The sequence below is a fragment of the Lampetra planeri genome, chromosome 1 (genome assembly GCF_965212315.1).
Source record: "Lampetra planeri chromosome 1, kcLamPlan1.2.h2, whole genome shotgun sequence".
NCBI lineage: Eukaryota > Metazoa > Chordata > Hyperoartia > Petromyzontiformes > Petromyzontidae > Lampetra > Lampetra planeri.
Window position 1 is genome coordinate 36,832,739 of NC_136107.1, and position 26,931 is coordinate 36,859,669.

The window sequence follows — 26,931 nt, forward strand, 5'->3', positions numbered from 1 at the left end:
GCGATCCGCCCATCAACGAGCCGTCGTGTGCCTGTTGATACCGACACCGGCGGGGAAGAGGCGGTGGGGGAGGGTGGCGAGGATTGAAGACACGTGATCATTGTTTCAATGGTCACGCCGGGAGATTGAACCGGCGACCTCTGGATTGCAAGTCGAGTGTGCTCACCATTACACCACCGCAGCATCTGGAAGTAAGAGGAGTAATGAGAATAATAATAATAGTGTAGCGGGCACTCTCCTCACCAACACGCAGAGATAGGTCAGGGTTCGAGTCCGTTAATTCTACCTCCGTCACACACAGCTCCCTCCTTCATCTCAAGGCCGTAATTATAATATATATTGGGGGGGACACATCCCCCCCAATATTCAAATATGCTCAAAATATCCCCCCCCTCCATATATTGCTATAAAATAGATTTATGTTTATGTGATTGTTGTTATGGTTGTACCTTATTAATCTCTAATCTCTGCCATTACATACAATGAAACAAGAAAAGGTAAAAAAGAAAAAACAGAGCAAAGTAATACAATACACTATTAGACATTATTGTAAAAAATAAATAAAAAGTCCATCATACATGTTAGTGAATGTCGTAATATTTTAGGCAGGAAATGGCAGAAAATTCGTTTTCAAATTTAAATTTTTTTTTTCTGGGGGGGGGACCCCAGACCTCCTGGAAAATTTGGTCCCCCCCAATGTTGACTCCATGGCTACGGCCTTGCTTCATCCACAGCTCTCTCCTCCCGTCCCTCCTCCGACGTGCCTTCCTTTCTTCCCAGGGCCCCCTCTCCCATTTCCTCCCCACCCCTCATCCCTGTCACCTCGTTCCCAGCTGCCAATCACAGATCGTCATACCGCGAGGCTACTCCCGGTCCAGTAGGTGCAGGGATTGAGGTGACCGTATGAGGTGGTAGGGAATGCTCATGGTGTGGCGACCGTTATGGAGGACCGTTACATCAATAATATCACACTGGACAGTTGTTACTACTGGACATCTGTGAAGAAGAGTTTTGTATAATTCTAGATTTGAAGTTTTCGTGACTGCAAGGATTCATACTCTTTGGGGTTTTTTCGGTAAAGTCACGTAGGTAAAAAATGTAAATAAATTAAGTCACGACGTTTCGGAAGCAACACAAGCCTCCGTCATAAGGTGTAACAGCTCCAGTAAAATTGCTGTAGCGTATGAAGAGGACCAGCAAGAGAGCTTTTACAACAACATGAGCTGTTTCTTGTTGTAACAGCTCTCTCGCTGGTTCAGCACTTCCACTGTTGGATTATTTTGTTCCGCCTGAGAACGACCACTTGTGTTGCGATCGAAACGTCGTGATATATTATTATTTAAAAAATTCTACCTACGTGACTTTACCGAAAAAAACAAAGAGTATGAATTCCTACAGCCACGAAAGCTTCAAATAAAGAGCTTTCTGAATACGCGTAACATGTCATTTCTAAACACCACGTGGCAATGCAACGCTCACCCAAGCGCTCGTCTCCTGGTATACTGGATGTGGTGTGACCCCACGCAGCTCAGCAACAAGCGGCGAACGAGCTTCAGGTGCGCGGTGTCGCAAGGCCTGCGGTCGGACCTGTTCGAAGGGGGCATCGCGGGGAGCAGCGTTGGCGTTGTGGGGGGCTCGGCCGGAGTGGGGGACCGCTGTCTGCTGAGCGTGGCGCGGGAGACGCTGCCCCGTGACTCGGAGCGCCGCTGGTTCCTGCACGTGTACTCGGGGTGCCCGCCCCCCCTTCTCATGCCGAGCATCTCTCTCGCGCAGGTGAGAGGGGGTTCCACCTCGGGGGGCATTGGCGTACGAAGGTCGTGCGATGCCGTTGGCGTGAATGACGCTGTATGCGATGAAAGTATTATTATTATTATTAAGGTTCGGATGTCAAGCGCCACTGATTTTAGCCGTAGCCAGGAATTAAAACCAGGTAAGGCCCACTTAGCTATACAGCTCTTTGTCAGAAGCGACCTGGCCACAAATGATAGCCCAAAGAAGTGGCTTATCGCGTGGAAATTTACAGCAGCCAAATACTCTAAACGCACGTTGATTCTAAATGTGGAGGGAAAATCCGGAGGACCCGGAGAAAAATCCACGCGACCACAGGGAGAACATTAAAACTCCAAATATACAGCAGCAGGCGTCAGGGTCGAGGAACGGACCTACGGACCCCTGTATACCAGGCGAGGTGGTTAACATCTCCTAGCCACTGCGACGCCCGAATTAAATTCAGCTCGCCAGGTTCTTATCAGTGGCAGGACCACTGCGCCACCATTCCATCCTCGTGGCCTAAATGTAATACATATAGAGCCACATTTATATTTTGTCAGCACAGCCGAAAAGGTATCTACTTGACCACGTGTGTGCCTTGTGCGCTGTATAAAGCTAAGCACCAGAGAGACAAAGGCGGATGGGCGTGGTATTGGGCGCATCACAACGCACGTGCGCCGTGCCAGCCTTAATAGGTGCTCACTAACAGTGCCCTGCCCCAACAATCTGTTAAAGACTCTACGGGGTTGGGGGGGGTGTTGGGGAATCTTTGGCCATAGGTCGTGGTGTTTGTGCTGTACGGGCTGACGCTGGGCACGTGGCTTCTGCCCACTTACGACGCCGACTTCATGAATGGGTCGCTCCTCTACTCCCCCACGCGGCGCCACGAGGCGTGGAGGTTCATCAGCTACGCGCTCACGCACGCCGGGTAAACTCACCCGTCGCTCTCCCCCATCTCTCCACGCGTCGCTCCCTGTCTCTGTCTCTCTCTCTCCTTGGTCAGAGTGGCGCGGTTGTACTACGCTTGATCTAAGGCAAAGCAGTTCTGTGTATTTAAGTCTGTCTTGAGATCTCACATATTGGCCTTCACCCACAGCCATAGTTCTGGCCGTTTACCCTGCAGGTTCTGTTTATTTCCCGAATTGGGATCTGCGCCTGGCAATACGTGGATGCCAATTCGGCGAAAATTGTCTGGGTTCGAGTCCCGACTCAGGTGCCTTTCTGTGTGAAGTGTTTATGCCCCCCCCCCCTGTTCTGCGTGGGTATCCTCTGGGACCTTCGGTTTCCTGCCATAGCAAAACAAACAACAACAACAACCCACTTTACACAATGTAGCTGGTGTTGGCCAAAAGTGTTAAGACTCAGTGAGGCTTTTCTGGGTAAACAAGCGTAGTAATACTACTAGTATAAACTCCCGGTGTCATTCCCTCGTCTATCTCCGCGTGTCTCCCTCTCTCGAAGGATATTTGTCTGTGTGTATATCTGTGAGTATATGTGTGTGTGTGTGTGTCTACGTGCGTGCACGTGTCAATATCTATTTGTGTCCGCAGTGTTTTATGTCTGCGTGTGTCCATGTGCATGTATGTGTCCGTGCTACAAACCCGACAACCCTCGTTCGATTCCTGCCCAAGACCAACATTAGTGACGATTATCTGAACCGGTCCTGGGCTTCCCCTAGGCTGACTCAGACTTAAAAACGAGTACCTGGTGCGGTGTGTAAACATCAGCATTAGGGAGGTAAAGGTGACTTGCGCGTGGCGCTGGCCACCTACCCCTTTGTGTGCCGTGTTGGTGTTAATAAGCGTTCGCTGACGGCACTTTTCCGCACAAGGGGGTTCTTTGTATTCTTAGGTTTTTTCGGTAAAGTCACGTAACTATCGTGCTGTGACGGTCCCACCTGAAGACGGAAGCTTGCGTTGACTCCGAAACGTCGTGATTTTTATTTTTTATTTAATTTTTATTTTACTTTTTTACCTACGTGACTTTACCGAAAAAACCTAAAAATATGAATCCTTGCAGTCACGAAAGCTTCAAATCTAGAATTGGGGTTCTTTGTCTTTGTGTACATCCATCCATAGCTAAGTGCGTTGTCTATGTAACCGTGTGTCTCTGTGCGAGACAGCGCAGAGCAGCTGGGACTGGCCCTCCTGGCCCAGCTGAGCGTGGGGCTGCCTCTGGAGATGGCCCATGGCTCTCTGCGGATAGGGGCGGTTTACATGGCCGGTGTTTTAGCAGGTACCCTGGGACTCGCGTGCTCTCATCTCACAGCCACTACCTCGACACTCACACCTGAGTCGCCTCTCTAAATGTATGTACTTTTTTTACCCGTGGCACATCGCGGGAAAGAGGAGTAGAGGGTGGAAAAAGAAAATGGAACGGTAAAGGGAAGAGAGAAAAGAATGAGGAATGAGGGGGAGTAGGATGGAACAGTAACGGAGAAACGGGAGCAAAGGGTCAGGAGAGGTGAGAATGAGGGAGGAAGGGGCTGCATGAGGAGCTCGGTGCTGCTGCACGGAGCAGCATATGTTTTCATAGGGGGCGGGGAGAGGGGCCGGATTCAGATAGGGGGTGGCCACACAGGTGTCACGTGTTTTACAGGAGGCTTGAGCTGATTCCTATACATAGATGTACGTTCACCACAACGTTTAAATAAAAAATAAAACTTGGATCGAACCGGGATCATGAAGAGTAATCGAATCATCGTGCCGATTGAATCACTCCACCACCAGTGAAAACGTCAACGGTCAAAATATCTCGCATCGTGTGCACGATGGCAACACGTACGTTCATCGTCAATGAACATTTACACAATGGACAACGAATTAGCAGGTGATCGCAATTTAACATTCAGAAATACGTTTTTCAATTAAGAATAAAGAGCTGATATTATGGTGAGCAACAAGATCAGAATGAGAAGTTGTATTTCCCAAGAAAAGATCGTCAAGCCGAGAAGCTCTTTTTCGAGGGACGACTCGTCAGCAAGTGTGCAGCAGCAAGATGTTATCTCCCTCGCCTGGCACGCAGGAAGTCGTGGGTTCGACCCTGACGCCTGTATATTTGGAGTTTGCATGTTCTACCCGTGGTCATGTGGATTTAGAAACATGCGTTTAAAGTATTTGGCTGCTATACATTTCCACGTGATAAGCCACTTCGTTGAGCTATCATTTGTGACCAGGTCACTTCTGAAAAAGAGTTACAGTATACAGCTCAGTGAGCCTTACCTGGTAAAATAAAAGTTTAGTTTAATAGTTTTGCGTGCAGCAGCGAGATGGATTGTGGCATCGCAAAGCCTACAAGGGTGGGCGACGGCCCATGTGCGATTGGTAGCTGAGATATTGATGAAGAAACAAGAATGAAGAGTTCATTGTAAGAGTATATAATTCTAGATTTGAAGCTTTCGTGACTGCAAGGATTCATACTCTTAGGTTTTTTCGGTAAAGTCACCACATTCAGATAAGCCTCCCCCCCTCCCCCTTAACTTGTATTTAAGAGCTTGTCTCTTGCATTTTTCCTCACTGATACAGCAAATTTAGCTGTGACCGTCCCACCTTATGACGGAGACTTGTGTTGCCTCCGAAACGTCGTGATTTATCATTTTATTTCTATTATTATTTCTATTATTTTAATTTTTTACCTACGTGACTTTACCAAAAAAACCTAAGAGCAAGATTATATAACTTGATTTCCGGTACGGTGCATTTCAGCTGTGGAAGAGGGTCGAGTTCAAAAGCAATTACATTCGCAAAGACCGAGCAAACAATCAGATCTCCTCTAAATGCCTCTTTAACTCCAACGCCAACGCAGCCTGCATGTACGTGGTTAACCGATGACCAGACCCTCTTTAAGCTCCAGTCTGGGTGCGACTGCACCGGAGCCCACCGGCTGGAGGGACTCAAGCGAAGGGCTACGGACAGAGGGGAGGGATCGGGGGGGGCCTCAATTCCATTACCTACATCAGAGCCCAAACCAAACTATGCTACGCCACCGAAGTTTGAGTGTTGTGACAAGAGTGGCTTTTATTTGCTTAGGGAGGCTTCAATGAGTCTCAAGACTCTATTTTTCAGGACGGGCCTGGCTTTTGAGTAGGAATAAAACAAAGAACCGTGGAAAACAATACAAGCCATCTAGATAACAGGCTAAACACTAACACACACTGCACAGATGGATTCAATGCCACCTCCTGGGGCCTGAGCTGACCAGCATGCAGGTAGTGCGAGACCAGGCGTTTGGATCGTGTTAAGCAATAGTAGGATTTTGAGTGCTGGCTTGTGCTCTAAAAGCATGCCTTTAAGAAGCTTAAAAAGTGGAATTTGAAATTATTGCTGTTGTTGTCAGCCTATAACTTCCCACTGCTGTGCATACACCTCCCCCATTCCCTTCCATTCCATCCTCTCATCAGCTCTCTCTCTGTCCAGCAGTGGCGCCTGAACCTTGCGCTGTTCGAGCTCGTTGTGCTCAGTATCGCTCGCGTTGTGATCCGCCAACGTTTGAATTGTGTCGGCTCAGGCTCCCTGGCGGGCTCGGTGGCGGACAGGAGGGCCCCCCTTGTGGGGTCCTCGGGAGGGGTCTACGCTCTTCTCTCCGCCCACCTGGCCAACATCGCCATGGTAACGACCCCGCGCGAACCCACACTCATGAATAATCCTGGCTGCAGCCTGCCCCCCACTACCACCAACACCGCCACCGCATCTGATCCTATTGTTTTATAAGCCCCACGAGTGCCGCGTCTCGGCCCGACGTGCCTTGACCGAGGAGCCCATCGGTGCCTTCCCGTAGACGGTTCATTTTTCTCGTCTTGTTTCTTTTTTTACGTGAAAAAAGAATACAACTCTTTATGTTCAGACACAATCTAGAGATTGTTCAGGCATAATCTAGAGATTGTTCAGGCACAATCTAGAGATTGGTCAGCCACAATCTTAGAGATTGTTAGCCACAATCTTAGAGAGTGTGGCTGAGTGGCGGCGTTAAGATTGGCTCTGCGTCCCACCGGCATTAAAACCCCTAGTGGTTAAAAGTAAAAAATAAGTTAAATTGGTGCATCGATTTCATCTGTTATATAGTAAAAAATAAATCGACGCAATTAATTGGTTACTGACAGTTTACGTTATAGTCAGGCTAACGGTGTGAACCGAAACGCAATGACAAAGAAATAAATAAAACCGATATGGTAAAAACAAGACGAAATATAATTTGTCAAAAGTAATTTTAAAAACAGGAGGAGTGTGAGGTGGGCCGGCATGGGGGCTGTGGGCGAGAGAGAGAGAGGTGGGTGTTCCATGCCTCACTGCCCCAGCCTACCTTGATTACCCAGCGGTGTCGCTATCGAGTGCGCAGGCGGTGCAACTGCACGCTGTGGCCCACGGCTCGGTGTGGAGCCAAGGCACCAGGCTTCGAAATAGGGCGGGCGGAGAAGTTTGGATCGAGGAGTGATGCCCCCCCCCCCCCCAATTATAATTGCTTGCACCGGAGCGGGCCCACCCAGCCACCCCAGCCACGCTCTGATTATACCTATTTACCTAATCACATTTGCCGAGCACAGCTCCAAATGCCCAAACGTGGACGTGGGATTGGAGTTGCAACTCAATTCATATCCAGATGCAAAGATCCCCCCCCCCCCGTGTAGCCTTTGCAGACTCTTGGGGACAAGTGCCGTTAGCGAGTAGCACCTATGAAGCTAGGCACGGCACACGAGTGGGTGGGTGGCCAACACCACGTCCGGACCGCCTTTGTCTCCCTAGTGGCGATGTTTTTTTTACAGACTGCACCAGGCACTCATTTGAGGCTGAGTCGACCTAGGGGAGGCCCAGGACCGGTTCACATAAATCGTCGCCGGTGCTGGCCGTGAGCCGGGAATCGAACTCGGGTCGCCGGGTTCGTAGCGCAGCGCGCTCTAACTGCTACTCTCCAGCCCCCCCCCCCCCATATCAACAACAACCGCCATTCGCCATGAAGTGGCGGTGACGTCACCACGTCGCTCGTGCCAGGCTAGGTGCACGTTAAGGCCACGTGAAGTGTGGAACGCGCGCTGGCAGGAGGTCACGGGACAGACCCAGCAGGTGCCATGGGTTGCCTGACTGATCCACGCACACGCGCGCTCGCACGACAGACAGAGAGAGAGAGAGGCAGAAAGAGAGAATTGCGCGCCCTTTACATTCTGCCGAGTGATACCCGACGGCGCCAGGGGGTGAAGGACGTCGCGAATGCCGGAGGATTAGCGGGGAGGCATTGAGCTACGCCTGTGTGGGCCGGCGCGACTGCCGCTGCGCCTGTATCCATAGCGATCACGCGTGGTGGTGACAATGTGAGATGGGGAAGGAATGGTTGGTGGAGGGGGGGGTGGTGTCCAGGATGGAGCTCCCACCAAGTACGTGGGACAGCAGTAGCGGCAGCAGCGACAGTGACAGCAGTGGAGCGGAGCTGTTAATCTCCGCCTCGCCCTCTCGTCAATAGCGGGAGTGCTATTATAGTAGTAACAGCCACTGTGGCAAGGCCCTCTCTTTCTTAAGAGGAGGCGGGATGGGGAATTTCACGCAGAATCGAATGAATCCACAACGTGATCAAAAACAATTGTTCAAATGCTCTGGCCGGCACTCGTTGTGTGAGAGCGACACGGTGATGACGATTATTGTTATTATTGATAACGATAATATCGAGAAATTGTACTAATGAAGCCTATAGCTATCCATAATACAGGTTTTTTTGGGGGAGTTAGATCGCGTAAATATAAATGTGTCGTTAAACCCGCCACCATCCGACACAGCCAATTAGTAAGATGTGTCACGTAAACAGAACATGCCAATTCGTTACTAGTACAGCACACCAATGTTTTGGAGAACAAATCCACAACATTTACAACGCCTAAAGAGATACAATAGCATCTCGAGATTCATATTTATGTTTGGGTCATATCGCCGTGTGAGTAAAATTTGTGCTGTACACCCTCCTCCACCCGACACGGCCGATTCGTAAAGTCGTCACACGAACAAACGTGCCAAATTCTTATCTTATATTTTAATTTACATGGCGCCTTCACCAAGGCGCTGAACAAAGAATTAAGCATTTGCGCGTGATGAGATGAGTTAATGAGAAGGACGACAGCACATGGATGTGATGATGCGTGAAAAAAACAAAGATGATGAAAGTGACAATGAGCGGTTAACGATGAGTGAGTGTGACGATTGGGTAGGCAAGCTGGGAAAGGGCACAACGGTGTCAATAATGAGGAAGGCAGGGGGAAGAGGAGTTCGTAAGGGAACAAAGGACAATGGACAGTGAAGCTGATTGTTTTGCCATGCAGGGGGCAGTTTGTTCCATACCGTTGTGCTTTAGCACGGAGCAATCCACACACATTTTTAGCTTGTAGGTTTATTGCAATGTTTGAAATTACCGTATCAACCTCCAGCAGCCGACAGCAAATCAAGTAAAATTGTCACGTGGGAAAATGTGTCAATTGGTTTGATTTTTCAGCAAACTGGAGGAACGTTGAAATGCAAGAAAATTGGTGACAATTTCGTCCAACGTTTGGCCGGGAGTACAATCAGCAACATCAAGAAATATTCCAGAATTTTGGAAAATGCCCCCCCCCCCCCATCTTCGGCGATCCGGCCCAAAATCCCAATTGTGAATTATCATATTGGTCGCTAAAGCCGATTACTACTTGTTAAGTGTAGCACCTCAACAAACCAATTAGTCAATTACTATAACCAGCACTTGCAATTAGAGAGATGCACTCTTGTGAATAAGAACAGTAATGATAAGGTTAAGTTATAAAGCATCTGTAAACTAGAACATCTCAAGGTACTCGTGATTGGAGCGCATGAACTAGGGACACGCGGTGGGGGCAATGGAGCATAGTTATTCATGGCAATAACGATGTACGAATCTTAAATTCTAAAGCATGTGATACAAGAGCATCTCACGGAAACGTGCAATTAAATATGAGAAGCATCCGCAGTCTATTTCTCAAGAAAGGAAAAAAACAATTAAGACAGCTTCATGAAAGTGTGCGTAAGCCCTTTCACTGGGCGCAGAAGCGTTTAATTGCTTAAACGTATTTATGGACGTGTATGTGTGCCTACAATAATTGGAAAAATGCTCTCTCAATGGAAGAACATAACAGTTGGATGAAAGCTTGTAGTTAAAAAAATAATCATAGTTAATAAAGTGTTTAAATGAGATTTCAAGAAGAAAAAACAGGACGTGCGTTTTCTTAGATTTATGGGCAGAGACAGCTCAATAGACACTTTTTGTTTTTAACGTGAACGGAAAACGGAACGTAAATTCATTGCTGCTCAATATATTTGATACTTGGGGTGAATGGAATTGGTCAGGTGAAAGGAAATGGTTGGCCACAAGGTCGGGATTCATCTTTCTCACTGGGAGCTCGAACAGAAGCCCAGTGAATGTGCAATGTGAGGCCAACGTCGGCATTTGGTTGGAACCGTTGACTCAACGTTTACCCAACGTTCCAACCAACGTACGTTGGCCCAACATACTGGATGGGCCTCGGTTGCTGAAGTGCATTTTTGTCACTCGCGTTTTACTCTTTATTCCATCGCCGTGGCACAAAGAAGTCACGTGGATTGTCATGACTTCTCTGAATGACGTGGAGCTGTGGCGCAGCAGTTAGCACGCTCCGCGCTATGAACCGAGTGACCCGAGTTCAGCTTGCAGCCGTGGCTTACATCAGCGGCGAGTGATGTCTGGATCAGGTGCCGGGCCTCCACCTTCTTGCACCAACCCGAATTGACCAGCGTGGTGAAGTATGGTCAAACGACTCCTATGACCAAAATGGCGTGGGAAGGCACCTTCATCCACCACATAATTGACAAAAGGGCCGTTAATTTTAATTATTGCACCGCTAACGATGGAACAATGAAACCCCAATGAAATGCATTTGAATGCAAAACTACGTGGAGAATTGAGAGTGAAAATTACCACACAATGAAGGAGAGAAAATGAGAGTAGGGAGCGGCCAACAAAAGGTTATATGGCCTGCAACAACCGCTGAGCCTCACAATCATTAGCATGCAAAACTCACTTCTCAGCTGCCCCCCCCGCCATCCATCTGCCCCCCCCTGCCCCCACCCCTGCATTGTATGGATCATCCCCTCCCCCTCACCACCGCCACCCATCAAGCTCTCAAAAGTGTCAGAAATAAAGCGAGACGAGCGGACGGGCGGGCGGGCGAGCGAGCGAGCGAGCAGGGCCCAGCTATAAATGCTGCCCAGCTGGCCCAAGGCCCTGCTTTATGGCCATTAATAGGGCCACTTGGGACCGACAGTTAAATGTGCTACTCTTGTGGCAGCGTGGCCTTGGTGTTTTTGTGGTCCATGTCTCGGCAGCGATGAGGTTGGGGTTGGGTGGGGGAGGCGTTGGCTTTGTTGATGAAAGTGCTGCGCTGCTCAACGCGGAGTAAAATACAAATGGCGTGGTTTGCGGTTGTTCGGTATAACACTTTGGAGCGAAACGGCCTTTCCGGCAACAATGGCACATTGCCTTTTGCCCTTCTTGAATTGTGGTGGTAGACTACACTGGCATAAGCGTGCGTTTGCAGCAACTTAAAACGAGAGCCCCCTGTCAAATTTCCATCTCTCTCTTTTTGTAGCCGGTGCAGTTGCAGCACCTGCACACTCGATCGCTACGCAATTGGCAGGCAACGCTGCGAATAGGTTCTTTGTGTGTGTCTTTTTATCGGGGTGGGTGGTGGGGTGTAACAGCGATTGACATCCACATACAGTACCTCAATGTAATGTTGTGCTTGGACTTTAATTTCAGATCAACTTTGAAGCCATGTGCCATGTAAGCTTGCCACATTTGTTAGTATGTTCGAATTTGCTTTAATGTGTTATCTTGCAACACATGGTAACATCATCTTCGACTTCCAGCTATGGCTATGCCAGTGGTGAGTGAAATCTGAACCGGTCCTGGGACATCACCCCACAAAAACCCTGCCAAACTGCGGTGGTAAAGTATGATCAAACAACCCACAAGACGCACACGGCATTGGAAGCCCTTCATCTACCAGTGGACTATACATTCCTAGAGCATTGATATATAGCCATTGCCTGAAGGGCAAGCCTCTTGTATACATTTCTGTCATAAGGCAGCGTTCATCACAGATGTGGTGAGTTTTTGATTGTGGATGCGTGTCAAGGTTAACGCAACTAATACTCATGTATTATGCCACGTAATGAACTGAATGCAACTGCTTTAAAATGAATTGCCCAAATAAATAAGACAAATATCCCAGAAGGACACTCGTGTAAACATCACAACACTCAAGATAACCTTTCCTGGGTGAACAGCAAGATCATTTTGATCATCTCTTGAGGAAGGCCAGCGTCTCGAGAAGCTGTGACTTCTTGTCTCGTTGTCTGTAAAAACTCTAACAGATAGGTGGAATTCCTCCCCGTAGAGGGCATTGATTCTAGATTTGAAGCTTTCGTGACTGCAAGGATTACGTGACTTTACCGAAAAAACCTAAGAATATGAATCCTTGCAGTCACGAAAGCTTCAAATCTAGAATCATTTTGATCGTTGTGTTGTACGCTATTATACATATTCTTTCACTACCAATATAAGTCATAATTCGTTTTTTTCGGCTTGAAGGTTTATTGCAATGTTTGAAATTAACGTATCAACCTCAAGCAGCCGACAGAGCTAATCAAATAAAGTCGTCACGTGGGCAAATGTGCCAATTGATTTGTTTTTTCAGCAAACTGGAGGAACGTTGAAAAGCAAGCCCAATATGTTGACAAATTTGTCCGACGTTTCGCTGGAGATTACATCCATCATCATCAGGCGTTGGCAAAAGCTCAGCTGTCATCGCGTGTATTACACACTTTCAAAAGAAAATCACCAGAATTGTTTGTTGACGATACAGCACTGACTTTAAAAAAAAATCTACTTCATAGTTGTTCCTCCGTCAATCTCCCCGCTCCCCCCCTCTCATTTGTTTTGCTAGAACTGGTCGAGGATGAAAGGTTCCTTCAGAGTGTTGAGGATGGCCTTCCTCCTGCTGCTCAGTAAGTGACGTTGCACCTCGAGTTCAGCCCCGCTCACTCTAGTACCCGATGAATACGGCTAAGGGGCCGTCCATAAATGAGGTCACGCGATTTTGGACAATTTTTTACCCCCCCCCCCCATCGTCACATGGCGTCACAAAAAGTCAGACCCCCCCCCCTCAAATATGACGTCACAAAGCTCTGCCCCCCCCCAAATAAAACATGCTTCAAATCTCTTTAAACTATTGTCATTGTAGTGCGTATTTAATGTGGCGCTGCACTCTGATGTTGTAGGAGAAAACATTTATTTAAAATTCTATTTAATGAAGTAGAACGTGTTATCTATATTTATTGAAAGTTGCGCATTTTGATGTGACGTCACATTTCTCAAACCGCCCCCCCCTCGTCACACATCGTCACAAATGTCTGACCCTCCCCCCTAGGTGCGTGACGTCATTTATGGACGGCCCCAAAGATATTTGCAGTGATGGTTAAATATCGTGGGTCGAATCGAGCCTTGGCTCCTTCTGATGCCACCTTAGATCTGAGGGCCGGGGCTCATTCTCTTGCCACACTTTTTAATAATACTGATGACGATACGTAATACAACTTGCATTTAAATTGCTTCACGAATGTAACAAAACATCTCGGAGCACAGTTTTGTTTTGCCAAGGGGACCTCCCAATGACAGCTTGTCCCTGTGAGGTACAGGCTGAGCTCCGACGTTTCGCTGGTACTCAAATTGTAAATGTTGTGGATTCACTCTTCAACACGCCGGCGGGCTGAAGTAGTAACTATTTGTCTTTTTGTTTACGTGACAAATCGCTTACTGATTGGCCGTGTCGGGTGGTGGAGGGTATACTTACGCGATCTAACCCAAAAACATTTATTTTAAATAATATTGGTCGCGAAAGCCTACGTGTTAAACGGGTGGTCATTAGTCTGCCAGTAAGGAGCGGAGTCATTTGCAAGTCTGGTCCAGGTATTTAAAAAAACGTAAAATGTGGACCCTGACAGCGATACCACACATGGCCTGCCACCCGACTCACCGTCTCACTCTTGCCGCTGCCTCCCCCGTCGCAGTGAGCGCAGAGTTGGGCCGCGCGGTGTGGCTCCGTCTCTCCCCGAGGGCGTCGCCTGCCCAGCCCAGCTTCGTGCCCCACCTGGCCGGGGTGTGGGTGGGCCTCACGCTCGGTCTGGCCGTGCTGCGTGGCTACGAGCAGCGGCTGCGCGACCAGTGCTGCTGGCGCGTCGCGTCGCTGGCGTACGCCGCATCCGTGCTGCTCGCCGTCGCGTGCAACGTGGCGATGGGTGACCCGGGGGCAGCCGACACGCCACCACCGGCGGCAGAGGTGGCGGCGGCAGGGGGCCAGTGACCGTTGCTTTTTGGCCGTGAGATCTCCGCGTGGATGTGATGGGGCCCGGCTCGGGTTGCCACCCTCTGGAAGAAAACAACGGCAGAAAATTGAAAGTGATTTTCTGCTCAAATGTTTACAGCCCTGATGAGCCAGTTGTGGAAATTCCGCGTTGATATGGCGGGGGTGAGTCTATCCATAGGAAAGCCACCGTAGAGTCCTCTACAAAATGGTACTTAGTTTATCAACCCGAGAGAGAGGGTCAGTTGACTCAACCCCCCCCCGCCCCCCAAATAGGATTAGAACTGGAAGTTTCTAATTGCAAGCTGCTTGCTGTCTCGAACCACCCGAGGTACAAAATTATCCAGGACATATCATGGGACGAAGAATATTTCGCAACAATATGAGGGGAAAACTACATGTAAATGATATGTAAAGAAAGCTAGGACTTTTAATGTCCTAGGAAGACTTTACAGATTTCCTAGCAATAGCTACCTCAAAAAGGAGGATGATCCTGGGAAAACCGGGACAGGTGGCAACCCTAGGCCCCGTGTCGATATTGTTAAGAGGGCCTCTTTTCGGATGGGCGGGTGGCGTGAGCCCTCAGTGAACGTAGAAAATTGTCTTTGAGGTTGGGACTCAAATACCCTCGAGATGGGCTTGCTGGAGCTCCCTCTAGTGGAGGCCCTTCTACGAGCAGTGGGTGAGCGAACAATGATCACACGTTTACCTAAAATGGGATGCAAAGACAATGGCGTGTGGAAAACGAGGTGGTATTTAATGAAGCTTAATAATTTATACTGCGATAGTGTTATTTTTCGTATGGTTGTTTTATTTAATGAAAGTGATTTTTTTTCATATAGATATTTAAATGTTGACGTTCTTATTTGCTTTCGTTGTGTGAATTACATTTTCATCAGCGTTGTCGTTTTTATACAAGTACATGATACTGCCATTTTGGAAAATAAAAACATTTTGACACATGTGCTGTGAAATTAACGATTTTGCTGCCAGAGAGATTTGATGTTTTGCATATTTTGGCAAAACGTTGATGTCCTTGACTTATACAATACGCCACATTTTGAAACCGCACTTTAGCACACATTCCTAAATAATGTAAAACTGTTGTTAACACCCTTTGTCACCACAATACGGGATGAACAACACATTTTGATCGTAAGATGTTGTTTTCACCAAGCTGGTGAAGGTGAGTGACTAGGACCTGCTCAGATATCACTCGCCTTTGATGGAAGTTGTGGCTGGGTATTGAACTCGGGTTTCCAGGTTCGTAGTGCAGTACATTAAATACCACCACCACACCCCAAAGAAATACACACACACATTTAAACGCATGGAAAGGTTAAGAGCACCCTTGTAATTTGAACATGATTGCCAGATGCTGACTACCGATTAGGTTGTTTTGCGTGGTTATGTTGTAGAGCAACCTTGACGTTTTCGTGTTTTACCACGCGTTCAATAGTTCCAATTCATTTCCAGTAGAAGCCACCGGCATTTGGTATGAAACATCGGACATCATGCCAGACAACCCATGGTACAACTTGAAAAGACATCGGAGGGCCAGACAGCAATAGATTTTCCGAAGGGGCTGTTTGCGATGAAATGGTTAAGCCAGTCGGTCGGTCCGTTGTTAGGTTGCAAAGCCACGCTGAGCAGAGTGGAGCCCACGAATGCAATAAGGAATGCAGGACAGCCCCCTGGACCACTATTTCATTTTTATAGTTTCATCAATTTCCATAAAGGTGACTTTTACATACGCTGATAAACACATTCCCATGTGACCTCATTTAACGCCCTTATTTAAGTGCCCCATTCCATGGATGCCTTTACTAGTGCACCATTACTCTGGATGATTTCACATTGAGTCCAGAAAACCCGAGTTTGATTCCTAGCCGTGGCGAATGTCAGTGGTGAGTGAAATCTCTCTCCACCATTCAGTGACCAGCGTGGTGAAGGTATGGTCTCAGACAACCCCCGTGGATGACAGGACATTTGAAGGCTGTCATTCAGCCGTGGAATGACAACGGTCTGAAGGCCTCCCCAAGCCATTGCCATACCTCATGGTCATGCGATGCAACAATCCATCCACTACGTGCACACAAGCTGATTTGTCGCTCCATCTCTGCGGTGGCTGAGCTTATCTTAGGCGTGATAATCATTCGGTTGTTACTCCATCAATGGAAACATGTAATTTTATTTGCTTGTACCGTAAGGCACGCAACATTAGCTTATAGCAGGTTTATCACATCATGCCTATGTTCCTCTGAATACAAATATAAAATTGTGTTGTGCCAATCCACCTGCCGTGCCACCAGTTTTCACACTCAGGGCTCATGGTGAGGACTTGTTTAATGTAATCCTGCACCCTCTGCGACGATATACAGTATTTATAAAGAAGCCTACAAATCCCGTCGTGGAGCCAGCGAAGTGTCTCCAACACACACACAGAACAGAAATTATCATCTTTGAAGTGGTCTACAATAGTTTTTGTGAACTGAATTTTTTAAATTAAAAATGTTTAGCTTCATACACTATTATTTTAACTATTCCTAAGCATGACATCAGTCTGTTAAGCGCTATTTGAGAGATGGCGTACAATTAAATGAATTATCATAACTATCTTTGACCTAAATTTTGATTTAAAGCTTTCGTGACTGCAGGGATTCATATTCTTGGTTCTTTCGGTAAAGTCACGTAGAAGGGAAATAATAAAATAATATAAATATAAACAATAAAAAAATTATCACGACGTTTCGACTGCAACACAAGCAATTATCATCAGGTTGTGAAATCCACAGCAAGAAAATGTTCTTGCAAAAGAAAATTTTCTTGCTGTGGATTTCACACCTGCAACAGAAAATTTTCTTGCTGTGGATTTCACACCTGCAACAGAAAATTTTCTTGCGCATTTTGATGTGACGTCACATTTCTCAAACCCCCCCCCCCCCTCGTCACACATCGTCACAAATGTCTGACCCCCCACCCCCCCCCATAGTTGCGTGACGTCATTTATGGACGGCCTCTTACTGGCAAAACGTCACGTTACTCGAATTGTAAACGTGTTGTGGGTGAACTCTCCAACACAACCGGCGTGTAGAACTAGTTTTTGTTTACGTGACAAACCTTACTGGCTGTGTCGGGTGGTGGCGGGTTTAACGACACAACATTTATATTTACGCGATATAACCCAAAAAAAAGGACTCTGTGATGGAATTACTACCGGAGTTGATTGAGAGGAGGACGTTGGGGTGTTGGGGGCGGAGGTGCGGGGGGGATGCGGTGGGGGGTGAGGGAGGTGCGGGGGGGGGTGCGGGGGTGGGGTGGGTGTGGGGGGGGTTGCGGAGGGGTTCGAGGGGGTGTGGCTTACGGTTCGACTGATCTCCGCCCACAAGCCGACATCTGTCCAATCAGAGCCTTGTAACTAAAAGAGGCGTGCCTCCTTCTTTCCCCCGGCTCCGATTGGTCGGACAGCAAAGTCTCTCTCTCTGCTCTCTGATTGGTCAAGTTGGGGCCCCGGCGCGCGGTGGACGCTGGGAACGGGACGCCGCCATTTCGCGAGGCTACCCCTAGCACGAATCGCGAGGCTTCGTCTGCGCAGCTTCCTCCGGCTCTCTCGCCGCTTTGCCATGGGGAGGAAGAAAAAGAAGAACGTGAAGCCCTGGTGTTGGTATCCTTTGCGACGTATGGTGGCGGCGCGTGGGGGGGGGGAGTCTGAGATGCGGAGGTTGCCAACTCCTGGGTTGGGCCCGCTGAGGCCTCGTGTAGGCTGAGGCCTCGTGAGCAACTAGGCGACGTAGGCAGCTACAATAAACTCCTCACGCGTTAAAGATTTGTTCTTACTTTAACCACTTGTCTAAGGTGTGGCACGCGCGTGTATCGGCGTTTGACGGTGACTTGGCTGGGCTTTTTAGCGCCGTGGTGCGATACGTGGAGTCTTGGGAGTTTACCGATTGAAGCTGTTTGGCGTGGGGGTGGGGGTGTTGTCATGGGATGGCGAGGGAGGTTTGAGGGGAATTAGTTTAGTGTTCGCATTTGTGTTGGAGGGACATGATGAGCAGGGAATGCTGACATATAAGATGGCTTTGGAGGATAGTAAGCGGCGGAGGATGATCAGGGGGATGGAAGGTGGATGGCGAGGGAGGTTTGAGCGGAATTAATTTAGTGTTCGCATTTGTGTTGGAGGGACATGATGATGAGCAGGGGATGCTGACATGTACGATGGTTTTGGAGGATAGTAAGCGGCGGAGGATGATCAGGGGGATGAAAGGTGGAATGAAGAGTGATGGGGGGGGTAATGCATCATGACGAATGGGAACCAATGGCGCGATTGCTGGCGATGTGGACAATGAGTTTGATGAGGCAGAAAGATAAAGGATGTTGAGAGTGATATGAAGGAGGGAGGTGATTAGGGTCATTTGGGTGAAATGGGAGAGATGAATGGAGGAGGGTCGAGAGCTGTTGACGTTGGTATGGGGAATACGGATAATGAGGTTGAGGTGATGTGGTATGGCAAGAATGCAGTGGGTGGTTAAATAGGGTGATTGTGATACCCGATGAAATGCGGAAAAGTATGAGGATATGGATGATGAGGTGAAGGAAGTTTAGATTGAGGGGAATGTGGCTATTGAGCAAAGAATTTGGGTCATTTTGTCACCAATAACGGTATGTCATTTACTCGGTACAATATGTACATTGATGAACAATTCAAAATGCATCTGCAACATCTTAGGAATTGTATGGTCTCGATCAGTCAACGTTCACACACTGCGTTATTCACAAACTGTTTTGAAACCATGTCGAATTTTCAGAAGAGAATAATATTAATTCAAGTATTTGCATGGGCAGTAGTGTGCGTGGCGTGTTGCGATGTTGCGAGGGGTTTTCCTGAACTGCACGCCTTACCCAGGTACTGCAACAGGGAGTTTGACGATGAGAAGATTTTGATTCAGCATCAGAAAGCCAAGCATTTCAAGTGTCACATATGTCACAAGAAGCTTTACACCGGGCCAGGTCTGGTCATTCACTGTATGCAGGTATGTTTTTGGTGCGCTGTTTTGCCGGTTTTTATGCACTGCATTTGGAGATATATATATGTTATTATACTTTAAATGAATCTGTCTTGTATAATGATTCAACCTTTTAGCAATTCGATGGATTGTTACAAAGTGAGGTTCGGATTGAATTAGATAATTTAGTTATCTTCTGTCTCATTTTTATACTTAGTCCCATAAGTGCAAATGTAACAGTAATTTTGCTAAATTCTCACAATGTATGTAGTCCTAGCCCAAGAATTGTATTCGGAATGTATCAATTGTTACATTCATCATTATTAAAACACTTATTTATATAACTGTATGAGTACAATGCAGCTGGAAGAATAAGTCGTTATTTTTTCTCAATAATGGTTCTTACAGGTTCACAAGGAAACTGTTGATGCAGTGCCAAATGCTATTCCTGGGAGGACCGACATCGAGTTGGAAATATACGGCATGGAAGGTATCCCTGATAAAGACGTGGAGGAGAGACGGCGTATGATGGAGCAGAAGTCGCTGGGTAAGCGTAGAGTGCCACGTGCGTGTTGGTGTCACATTGTAAATACAGCCAGAAAGTGCAATTCGATGGTTGGCTACGTGTGGTGCGAACGAAGTTCAACAGCATACACCCTCCAGCACCAACACATTGAATCCCCCCTGCTCCCAAATCCCCAAGCGAGCTCTTTTTCGATTCTCTAGTCTCAACAGTGGTGACCGATCTGATGCAGCCTCGAGGCCCAGTCTCTTCCTCAACACAAGGTTCTCTAGCACAGAGCACCTACTGGGCAGGGTCAACCAATTGGAAGCAAGCCACATATCCAAAGTGGTGCCCTAGTTGGGTTTCCTGTGTTATGTGTATGGCAAGCCATCTCTTAGTTTTCACGGGTAGCCTTTGGTTAGACACAAAGTGGTCTCATCGGTTCTCCAATATTCTGTAACGAGACCTGGTAAGAAAGTGCAATCATGGCCTCCGTGGTTCCCAGTTTGAGGATTGACACAATTTATCTTTGTTCTTACAGAGGCCAAGAAGAAGCAGAACCAAACCAGCCAGGAGAACTCTGAAGAGAGCGAGGATGAAGAGCCCAGCACCTTCTCTGGGCAAACAGAGGCTGCACCCCAAGCCGCACCTGCCATACCCACCATGGCTCCTATGCCCAACATGATGCCAGGTGAACAACTTTGTTCTGTTCTCTTCCAGTAGAATTAAGGCGTGACTCTAAAAACAAATAGCGCTTGCACGTTTTAAACTAGGCTGTCTCTCCCAGGCTGGCTAACATATGAGTTTGAAGCCACTTGCATTAAACCAGATGGATATCTGTTTTAATGCATGTCTTTTGTTGAAGAAAAGAGAGACATCTGGTCCAATTGGGCTTTTATAATGGTTGTAAAGGTAGTTCTATGTAAACTGACTTTCAATAAACATTCGTTTTCTGTATTTATTAAATATCACTATCTGCATCACCAGTGTCTTGAGCCGATTTAAAAATCCTGTTTTTCTTATTACTAAAGCCTCAACTTTTCAATCGGGACCCATGGCCTAGTTATCTGTTTTGTCTTTTTAAACTTATAGTCAAATAATATTTTTTTTTCGTAGTTGTTTTTTGTCCTGTTCCAAGATAAATTGCGTTACTGCCTGATACGTGCAGCAGCCTTTGACATTCGCACAATTTCCACATTGTCGTTTAAATATGTATATATATATTTTAGTTTTTGCACCTTCAAAAGCTAATGTGTTCTGTATTGTTTAGGGATGCCAGCAATGATGCAAGGAATGCCACCCATGATGCCAGGGATGCCACCGATGATGCCAGGGTATGTAACAAATCACCATGAAATGCAACTTGAGCTTTAGTAGATCTGAATGCCAAGATGGAAAGCCAACCATATTGGTCAGAGTAATTGGGTTCAAGATTTGGTCTATTGTTTACTAATGTATTTGCATTTTTTGTGGTCTTCAAAGCATGATGCCTATGGGTGGGATGATGCCTCATGCGCATGGAATGCATCCGATGGTGCCTGGAATGCCGCAGGCCCCTCCAGGTGAGTGAACCAAACCCTCAGATCACATTGGGCATGTTTGTTTTGGCCATATTCTATCTCTTGAGAGTAAAAAAAAATCAGTTGGACTGCAATCTTTGTAGCAGGGCTTCTGAGACATTTGAGGTCACTTTCAGAGATTTGTGATGTAATCCCTTTATCTTTACCCACAGCTGATATTTTAACATAAATTTGTGCATTTCTTTATGAATGTTTCAAACGGATGAGTACTTAATCACATGACACTAATACCACTTGCACTGTGACATGCAGTCAGAACTCTTCAACATGCTCCCATACAATAATATTATATGTTGGTCTTCTCATGCATTCATTGCCACCCACTCCTTTTGCCTCAATCCCAGTTGCCACCCCCTGTCACATCCAGTGAATCACCTTTCACGTGAGCACACCGTGTTCTAGCAAAACATCCTTTTTCCACATCCACACTTGGGGATGCGGTTACCCTGTCGGCTTCAATAATAGTTTTTTGTCTGCGATAGGCTACGCACCACGTCCAGGGTTGATGCCTATCCCCGGGCAGCACAACGGGATGCCTCCACGACCGGTCCTGCAGCAGCCGCCGGTCACCAAGCCTCTCTTCCCGAGCGCTGGGCAGGTGTGTGAACAGTGGTGCATACATTCTCATGCCAACAAGACCGGGTCAATTCAGGACCGACTATGCTGCCTTGTGTTCCTTGGCTTTATTAATGTTGAAGAATTGGCCTGTTTCATGAAGCAATCAAGCATCATTTGTTTAAAATACTCCCATTATATCTTGTGCGCAATCTGTAGCTTGTACATGTATAGCCAATTTTTCAGCCCACTGCTGTATTAGGGTCTCCCCCGCCCCCCCCCCCCCTTGTGGTGATCATAGGGCTGATTCGACTGAACTTCACACCGGTCATTGTAGGTTGTAAAGGTGGGCAGTGCAGATACGAGATGATGGAAATCCGTGACAAGAAAGACATTGTATTCACTGACCTATGCCGACCATGTAGACTACCAGCCTTTAGCAACCTGTTGTACATGCTGGTCACTCATCCAAGCACCATCCAGGCTCAACCCCGTCAGTGGAATGAAAAAGGGCTGCTGTGATGAGGTCGCACAAATTCTGTGTGATTTGGTCATAGGCAATTTGTATCTTATATACTAGAAAAGAACCTTATCCTCTTTATATTAAGGTTTTCCTGTTCTTTCCTACCTCTCTGGTAGATTTCTTCCCACCTGTCCACCGCTGTCTCTTCTTCTATTACGTCCTCTTCGGCCTCTCCCTCTAAATCCCTCCCTACAGCATCACAAGTAAGCTTTGTGCACGCTCTGAAGAGCCTTAAGTGGTGCATGCAGTTTAACCGTTACATGTTCATCGTAAACGTTGCGGTTTGGATTTGTTCTCGCTGCAATAAATAGTGTAGAAGTCCCTGCCATCCACAATCAAACTGTTGTGTACTAATATTGTACCTCTGTTTTTTCTGAATTGGATTCTAGAAACTGTAAGTTTACACTAAATTGCTTATAACTGTTCACCTTAAATGCCAATAAATAAGTTGATAAATAACGACTCTTCTGTTACCTTGGGTTTATTGAATAATTTTTTTATTAAAATTCCCTGAGCTATTTAGATATTCACTAAATGTGTTTATGGAACTGGTCGCTGAAGTTTTTTATTCCATTTCAGTAGACTTTGCCTTAGATTAAGATGTGATATTGACGATTAAATTAGTGCAGATTACATTTTCCATTTGCATCTATGTGTGTTCTTCATCAGTGCCTCATTTGTAATTTCTCTTGTCTACGAGTGTGACGACACTTGAGCATTGTTGACACCAGACCTACCTCAACCTCGTTTTGCCTCCACAGCCCACCACGACATCGTCTGCGCCCGTGGGCACAGACTTTAAGCCGCTGGGCGGAATTTCACCGTCGACAGCCGGGTCGCCCCGTCCCACCTTCCCGGCGTACTCCCAGCAGCAACACCACGCCGCGCCGTCCACGGCGGGCGCCAGCACGTCGGCCCACGCTGGGGAGGCGGCGTGCAAGGCGCCTACGCTCGCGGCCAGTAAGCCTGCCGCTCTGAACGTCAACAGCGCCACGTGCCGGCTCATCCACCCGGACGAGGACATCTCGCTGGTCAGTGGGCGCAGCCACCGCTGACGAGCAGCGTGGCCCGGTCGCGATGAATTGTCGCGCTGGCAAAAAAAAAACGGTTGGTGCGTTTGTCCTCTAGTGTGAACTTACAGTTACCTGTGCTGCGGCCTACCCCTTCCCCCACCACCACCCCCTTCAGAGATAGTGCGCAGTAAGAATTAAGAAATGATATTCCCCCTCGGGTAAGAGTTGTGTGCCCAACATGCTCCATCCCCACAGCATTTTCCTTTAGGATTGGTGTTCTTGAGCTGCACATTATTGTTCACAAACCTATACTCTTGTAGTTAAATGTTATGATGTGATAAAAGACATTTGCTTAAATGCTTTGATCCGATTGCCTTATTTGCTTGGATTTAATTTGAGTTACTTTTACAGGAGGAGAAAAGGGCGCAGATACCAAAGTACCAGTGTAAGGTACCCATGTATGGCCAGACCGGGATGGGGAACATGGCTGGAATGCCTGGTATGAGGCCACCTGGCCCTCCGCAAGGTAACAAACAACATTTGTGGCGACAGTGGCCTGGTGTCACAGTACATGCTGCTCTCACGCCAAATGGGCTTCCACATTTTCCACACACAGTAAACATCATTTGATGTACAAGGAATGTTGGAAAAATACACTTAAAAGCCACCCTCACTTGATTGGTCAATGGAGACGACTGTTGATGTTTTAATTGACAGTGTAGCTCATTGCTATTTGTGTCTGTTGCTTGTGTGTGTGTGGCAGGTCCTTACGGTCCCGGTCCACAGGGCATGCCCAGGTACCCACATCACCCTGGGGGCATGGCCCCTTATGGCCAGGGCCACCCACCTCCTGGGCCACACAGGATGCAGCCATATAACCCTGGGCCTCCTCGGCCCCCCATGGGCATGCCGGGAATGAGACCTCACATGATGGGTCATGGCGGGCGCTACTGAGGCATCCATCCATCCAGCTGTCCCCGACCCGAGCCAGGAGCAGCTAAGTAGAATGTGGCATCGCACCAATGTGACCCACCCGTACAGAAGTAATATATGCTTGTGTTTTGATCCCAGGACACATTTGCATGCAGCCTACCAGAATTTCTCTACAATTCATAAAAGTTGCCATTTAAAATACCAGGGTAGGTAGACATCTGAAGGAAAGCATAATTTTTGAATATATATGGTTAGATGTCGGTTGTTCATTTTTGTGTTTGTCATTTGACGATGTTGGCGTTGACTTTTTGAATTTAACCTGGTTGTGTACTTGTGTACTTGAACATAACTTCTCCTAATACACAGCACATCTGTTTACCCTTGGACTTATTTCTGTTTAGTTTTTAGGCTGAGATGGAGTCACTTCACTTGCCTTGTGTAAAGGACACGCTGCAGTCTTGTAGTTGTGCCAAGGCAAGTGGAACTTTTAATACCGCAACTCCAGTCAGATGATCGATATAGAGTGGGAAGGTCCTTCACAGCGATACTCGCTGTTGGACTCTATCAATAGAGTCCCCAAACACAGTTTGGCGAGGGCCTTTCTCTGTTACACTGATTGCCGTGTGCAGCGGAGAGACAGCTGTCAACGTTTTAATTGGAGAACTTGTTATTGGTCCACACAACTTTGTCGGCACGAGGTGCATTGATATTGTTATCTCGGATTGTTGTCTTATAAGAACTCTTTAGCTTAGTTTAAAAACATTTTGGTGAGAATATGCTCATAGCGGTTACATAATTGTTCCTTCAGAGCCAAGCACAAAATCCCCTTTCACATTCGAGCTGTCTCTCCGCTACTGCCAAGTTGTAGTATGTCCGGATGTGAGCCTCTGTTCAGGAAACAAAAGGTATAGTACCCAGCCCTAGTTTTAACAATAAACACTTAACAAGTTTGATTTGTTTTACATTAGAGCCCATATACATGGCAGAATGTAAATAAGCACTGCTTTTGCCCCTCTCCCTCTTGACGGGAACCAGCAAAAAGGTTTGTGGATGCAGGTTTGTGACCTCGATTCTTGCTGTTCTTGCTGTAGTTGTGTATTCTGTTCTTACACCAATAAAGTCGTTGGCCTGAGGAACACGCTGCTACGTGTAACTGGTTTGTACCGCACCTGCACTTGGGTTAGCAAAAAAAAAATTCCGCCCCTTCCCACGAGTTATCCGCTCTTCCCTTGATCCCGCCACCCCCCACTACGAGTAAGTTCTACATTGCTCGAAGGTAACACGTGTGTGACTGCGCCATCACTTGTGTGGATGAGGTTGCTACGTAATGTGATGCCTGACCTCCCAGCAAAAAAAGATTGGCGGTCCGCCTGTACGTTTTTGGTAATGCACATTTCGCTCTGGAAATAATTGCAAAAGCAGTACATTTATAACAACCAACGCATCTGCACGTGCGAATATACATGTCAAAAAGGGTATACGTTGGAGTATGTTGATTGTAATCCACAGCCGCACTTGCATTTGCATTGGGACCCTGACGACTTAAAAGTTTAATATCCCTGGTGTCATCACGTTCGTGTGCCATAAGTGTTGTGTTTAACAGCGTGAAGTTATATTTGTACTGTTTTCCTGCTGGAGAGTTTGTGTTTAAGCCAGAAAATGGTTTGTGAGGTCTGATTTGGAATGGGCAAAAGTGAAAATGTGTACGTTGATGTTTTTTCTTTATTATGTGGAAGTGAGGACATTGTTGGAAAATGAAGCATTTCTGATCACTAACGAATTCTCTTGGGAAAAATTGGGAAATATTACAACTTGGGGTTTTTCAGATGCAAGTCGGCCAACTTTTAGTTTAAATCCAGCGATTTCTTCACTGCAAATACAGCTATTATTTGAGTCTTTCGGTAAAGTCACGTAGATAGAAATAAAAACCATCAGACCTGATGACGATTGCTTGCGTTGCGATCAAAACGTCATGATATTTTAATTTCTATCTACGTGACTTTACCGAAAGACCCAAAGAATATGAATTCCTGCAGTCACGAAAGCCTTAAGTCAATGCCATTACAGCTGTTTATTGTAGGCATTGTTACGAGGGGTGTAACGATACAATTTGCGTGCAGACGTTGGAGGCTGTTGCATTCACCATGTTAACAAGGGAATTTTCTCTCAATTCCCGACAGCTTAATCGCCTCTGATTTGTTATCAACATTGATTTGAGATGTTGCATGATGAACAAACTCTGTCCTTTGTTGTGAAACGTTATGGGCGAAAGCAAATATAAACAAAACCCTGTCGACACTTAACAAAAATTTAGTCCCAACATTGACTTTCCAGACGCATGTTCCCAGCAACATTTTAAGTCGGCAAACTGCACAGATTTCGACCAGAGTCTTGTCACCAGATCAGTGTCGAAAACATTGCAGTTTGCTTCAATATTGGTTAGTATTTGTCTTGGAAAGCCAATCGGCTGTTGGACTTTAAAAAAACATGTATTTTATATATGGGGGATTAATCAGTTATGGTTATATATGCTTTTGCAGTCTGGTGCGTGGTGGGTTAGGATGGGGTGGTGGGCGGGGGGGGGGAGTTGAGGGGGCTGATCTGCAGGGTAACGTGGCGCTTCTCTTCTCGTTTTTTGTAGTCCTGCCGTTGGAGCGCGCAGTCACA

General features: G+C 47.0%; 2 protein-coding genes across 2 annotated transcripts in view; both read left to right on the forward strand.

Annotated features, from left to right (window-relative positions):
* Nucleotides 1–15,114, forward strand: part of LOC144721886 (rhomboid-related protein 1-like) — a 32,328-nt gene extending 17,214 nt beyond the window's left edge. The window contains exons 4-9 of the mRNA XM_078599823.1: nucleotides 1,528–1,773; nucleotides 2,550–2,698; nucleotides 3,893–4,005; nucleotides 6,277–6,377; nucleotides 12,737–12,797; nucleotides 13,860–15,114. Coding sequence (XP_078455949.1) covers nucleotides 1,528–1,773; nucleotides 2,550–2,698; nucleotides 3,893–4,005; nucleotides 6,277–6,377; nucleotides 12,737–12,797; nucleotides 13,860–14,152 — 963 coding nt within the window. The 3' untranslated portion in view covers nucleotides 14,153–15,114. The remainder of the gene's footprint in view (nucleotides 1–1,527; nucleotides 1,774–2,549; nucleotides 2,699–3,892; nucleotides 4,006–6,276; nucleotides 6,378–12,736; nucleotides 12,798–13,859) is intronic.
* Nucleotides 15,115–17,623: 2,509 nt separating this feature from the next.
* ZNF207 (zinc finger protein 207) lies at nucleotides 17,624–25,400 on the forward strand. The gene is made up of 10 exons (XM_078599865.1): nucleotides 17,624–17,816; nucleotides 19,056–19,182; nucleotides 19,564–19,702; nucleotides 20,202–20,351; nucleotides 20,931–20,994; nucleotides 21,143–21,222; nucleotides 21,723–21,838; nucleotides 23,080–23,349; nucleotides 23,743–23,857; nucleotides 24,095–25,400. The coding sequence occupies exons 1-10, from the start codon at nucleotides 17,776–17,778 to the stop codon at nucleotides 24,283–24,285; spliced, it is 1,293 nt and encodes a 430-aa protein (XP_078455991.1). The 5' UTR covers nucleotides 17,624–17,775; the 3' UTR covers nucleotides 24,286–25,400.
* Nucleotides 25,401–26,931: the final 1,531 nt, after the last annotated feature.

Coding starts and splice junctions, on each gene's coding strand:
- ZNF207 (XM_078599865.1), top strand. CDS start 17,776: ATGGGGAGGAAGAAAAAGAAGAACGTGAAGCCCTGGTGTTG. Junction 19,183..19,563: donor TGGTCATTCACTGTATGCAG/GTATGTTTTTGG, acceptor TGGTTCTTACAG/GTTCACAAGGAAACTGTTGA. Junction 23,350..23,742: donor CGGACGAGGACATCTCGCTG/GTCAGTGGGCGC, acceptor TTACTTTTACAG/GAGGAGAAAAGGGCGCAGAT.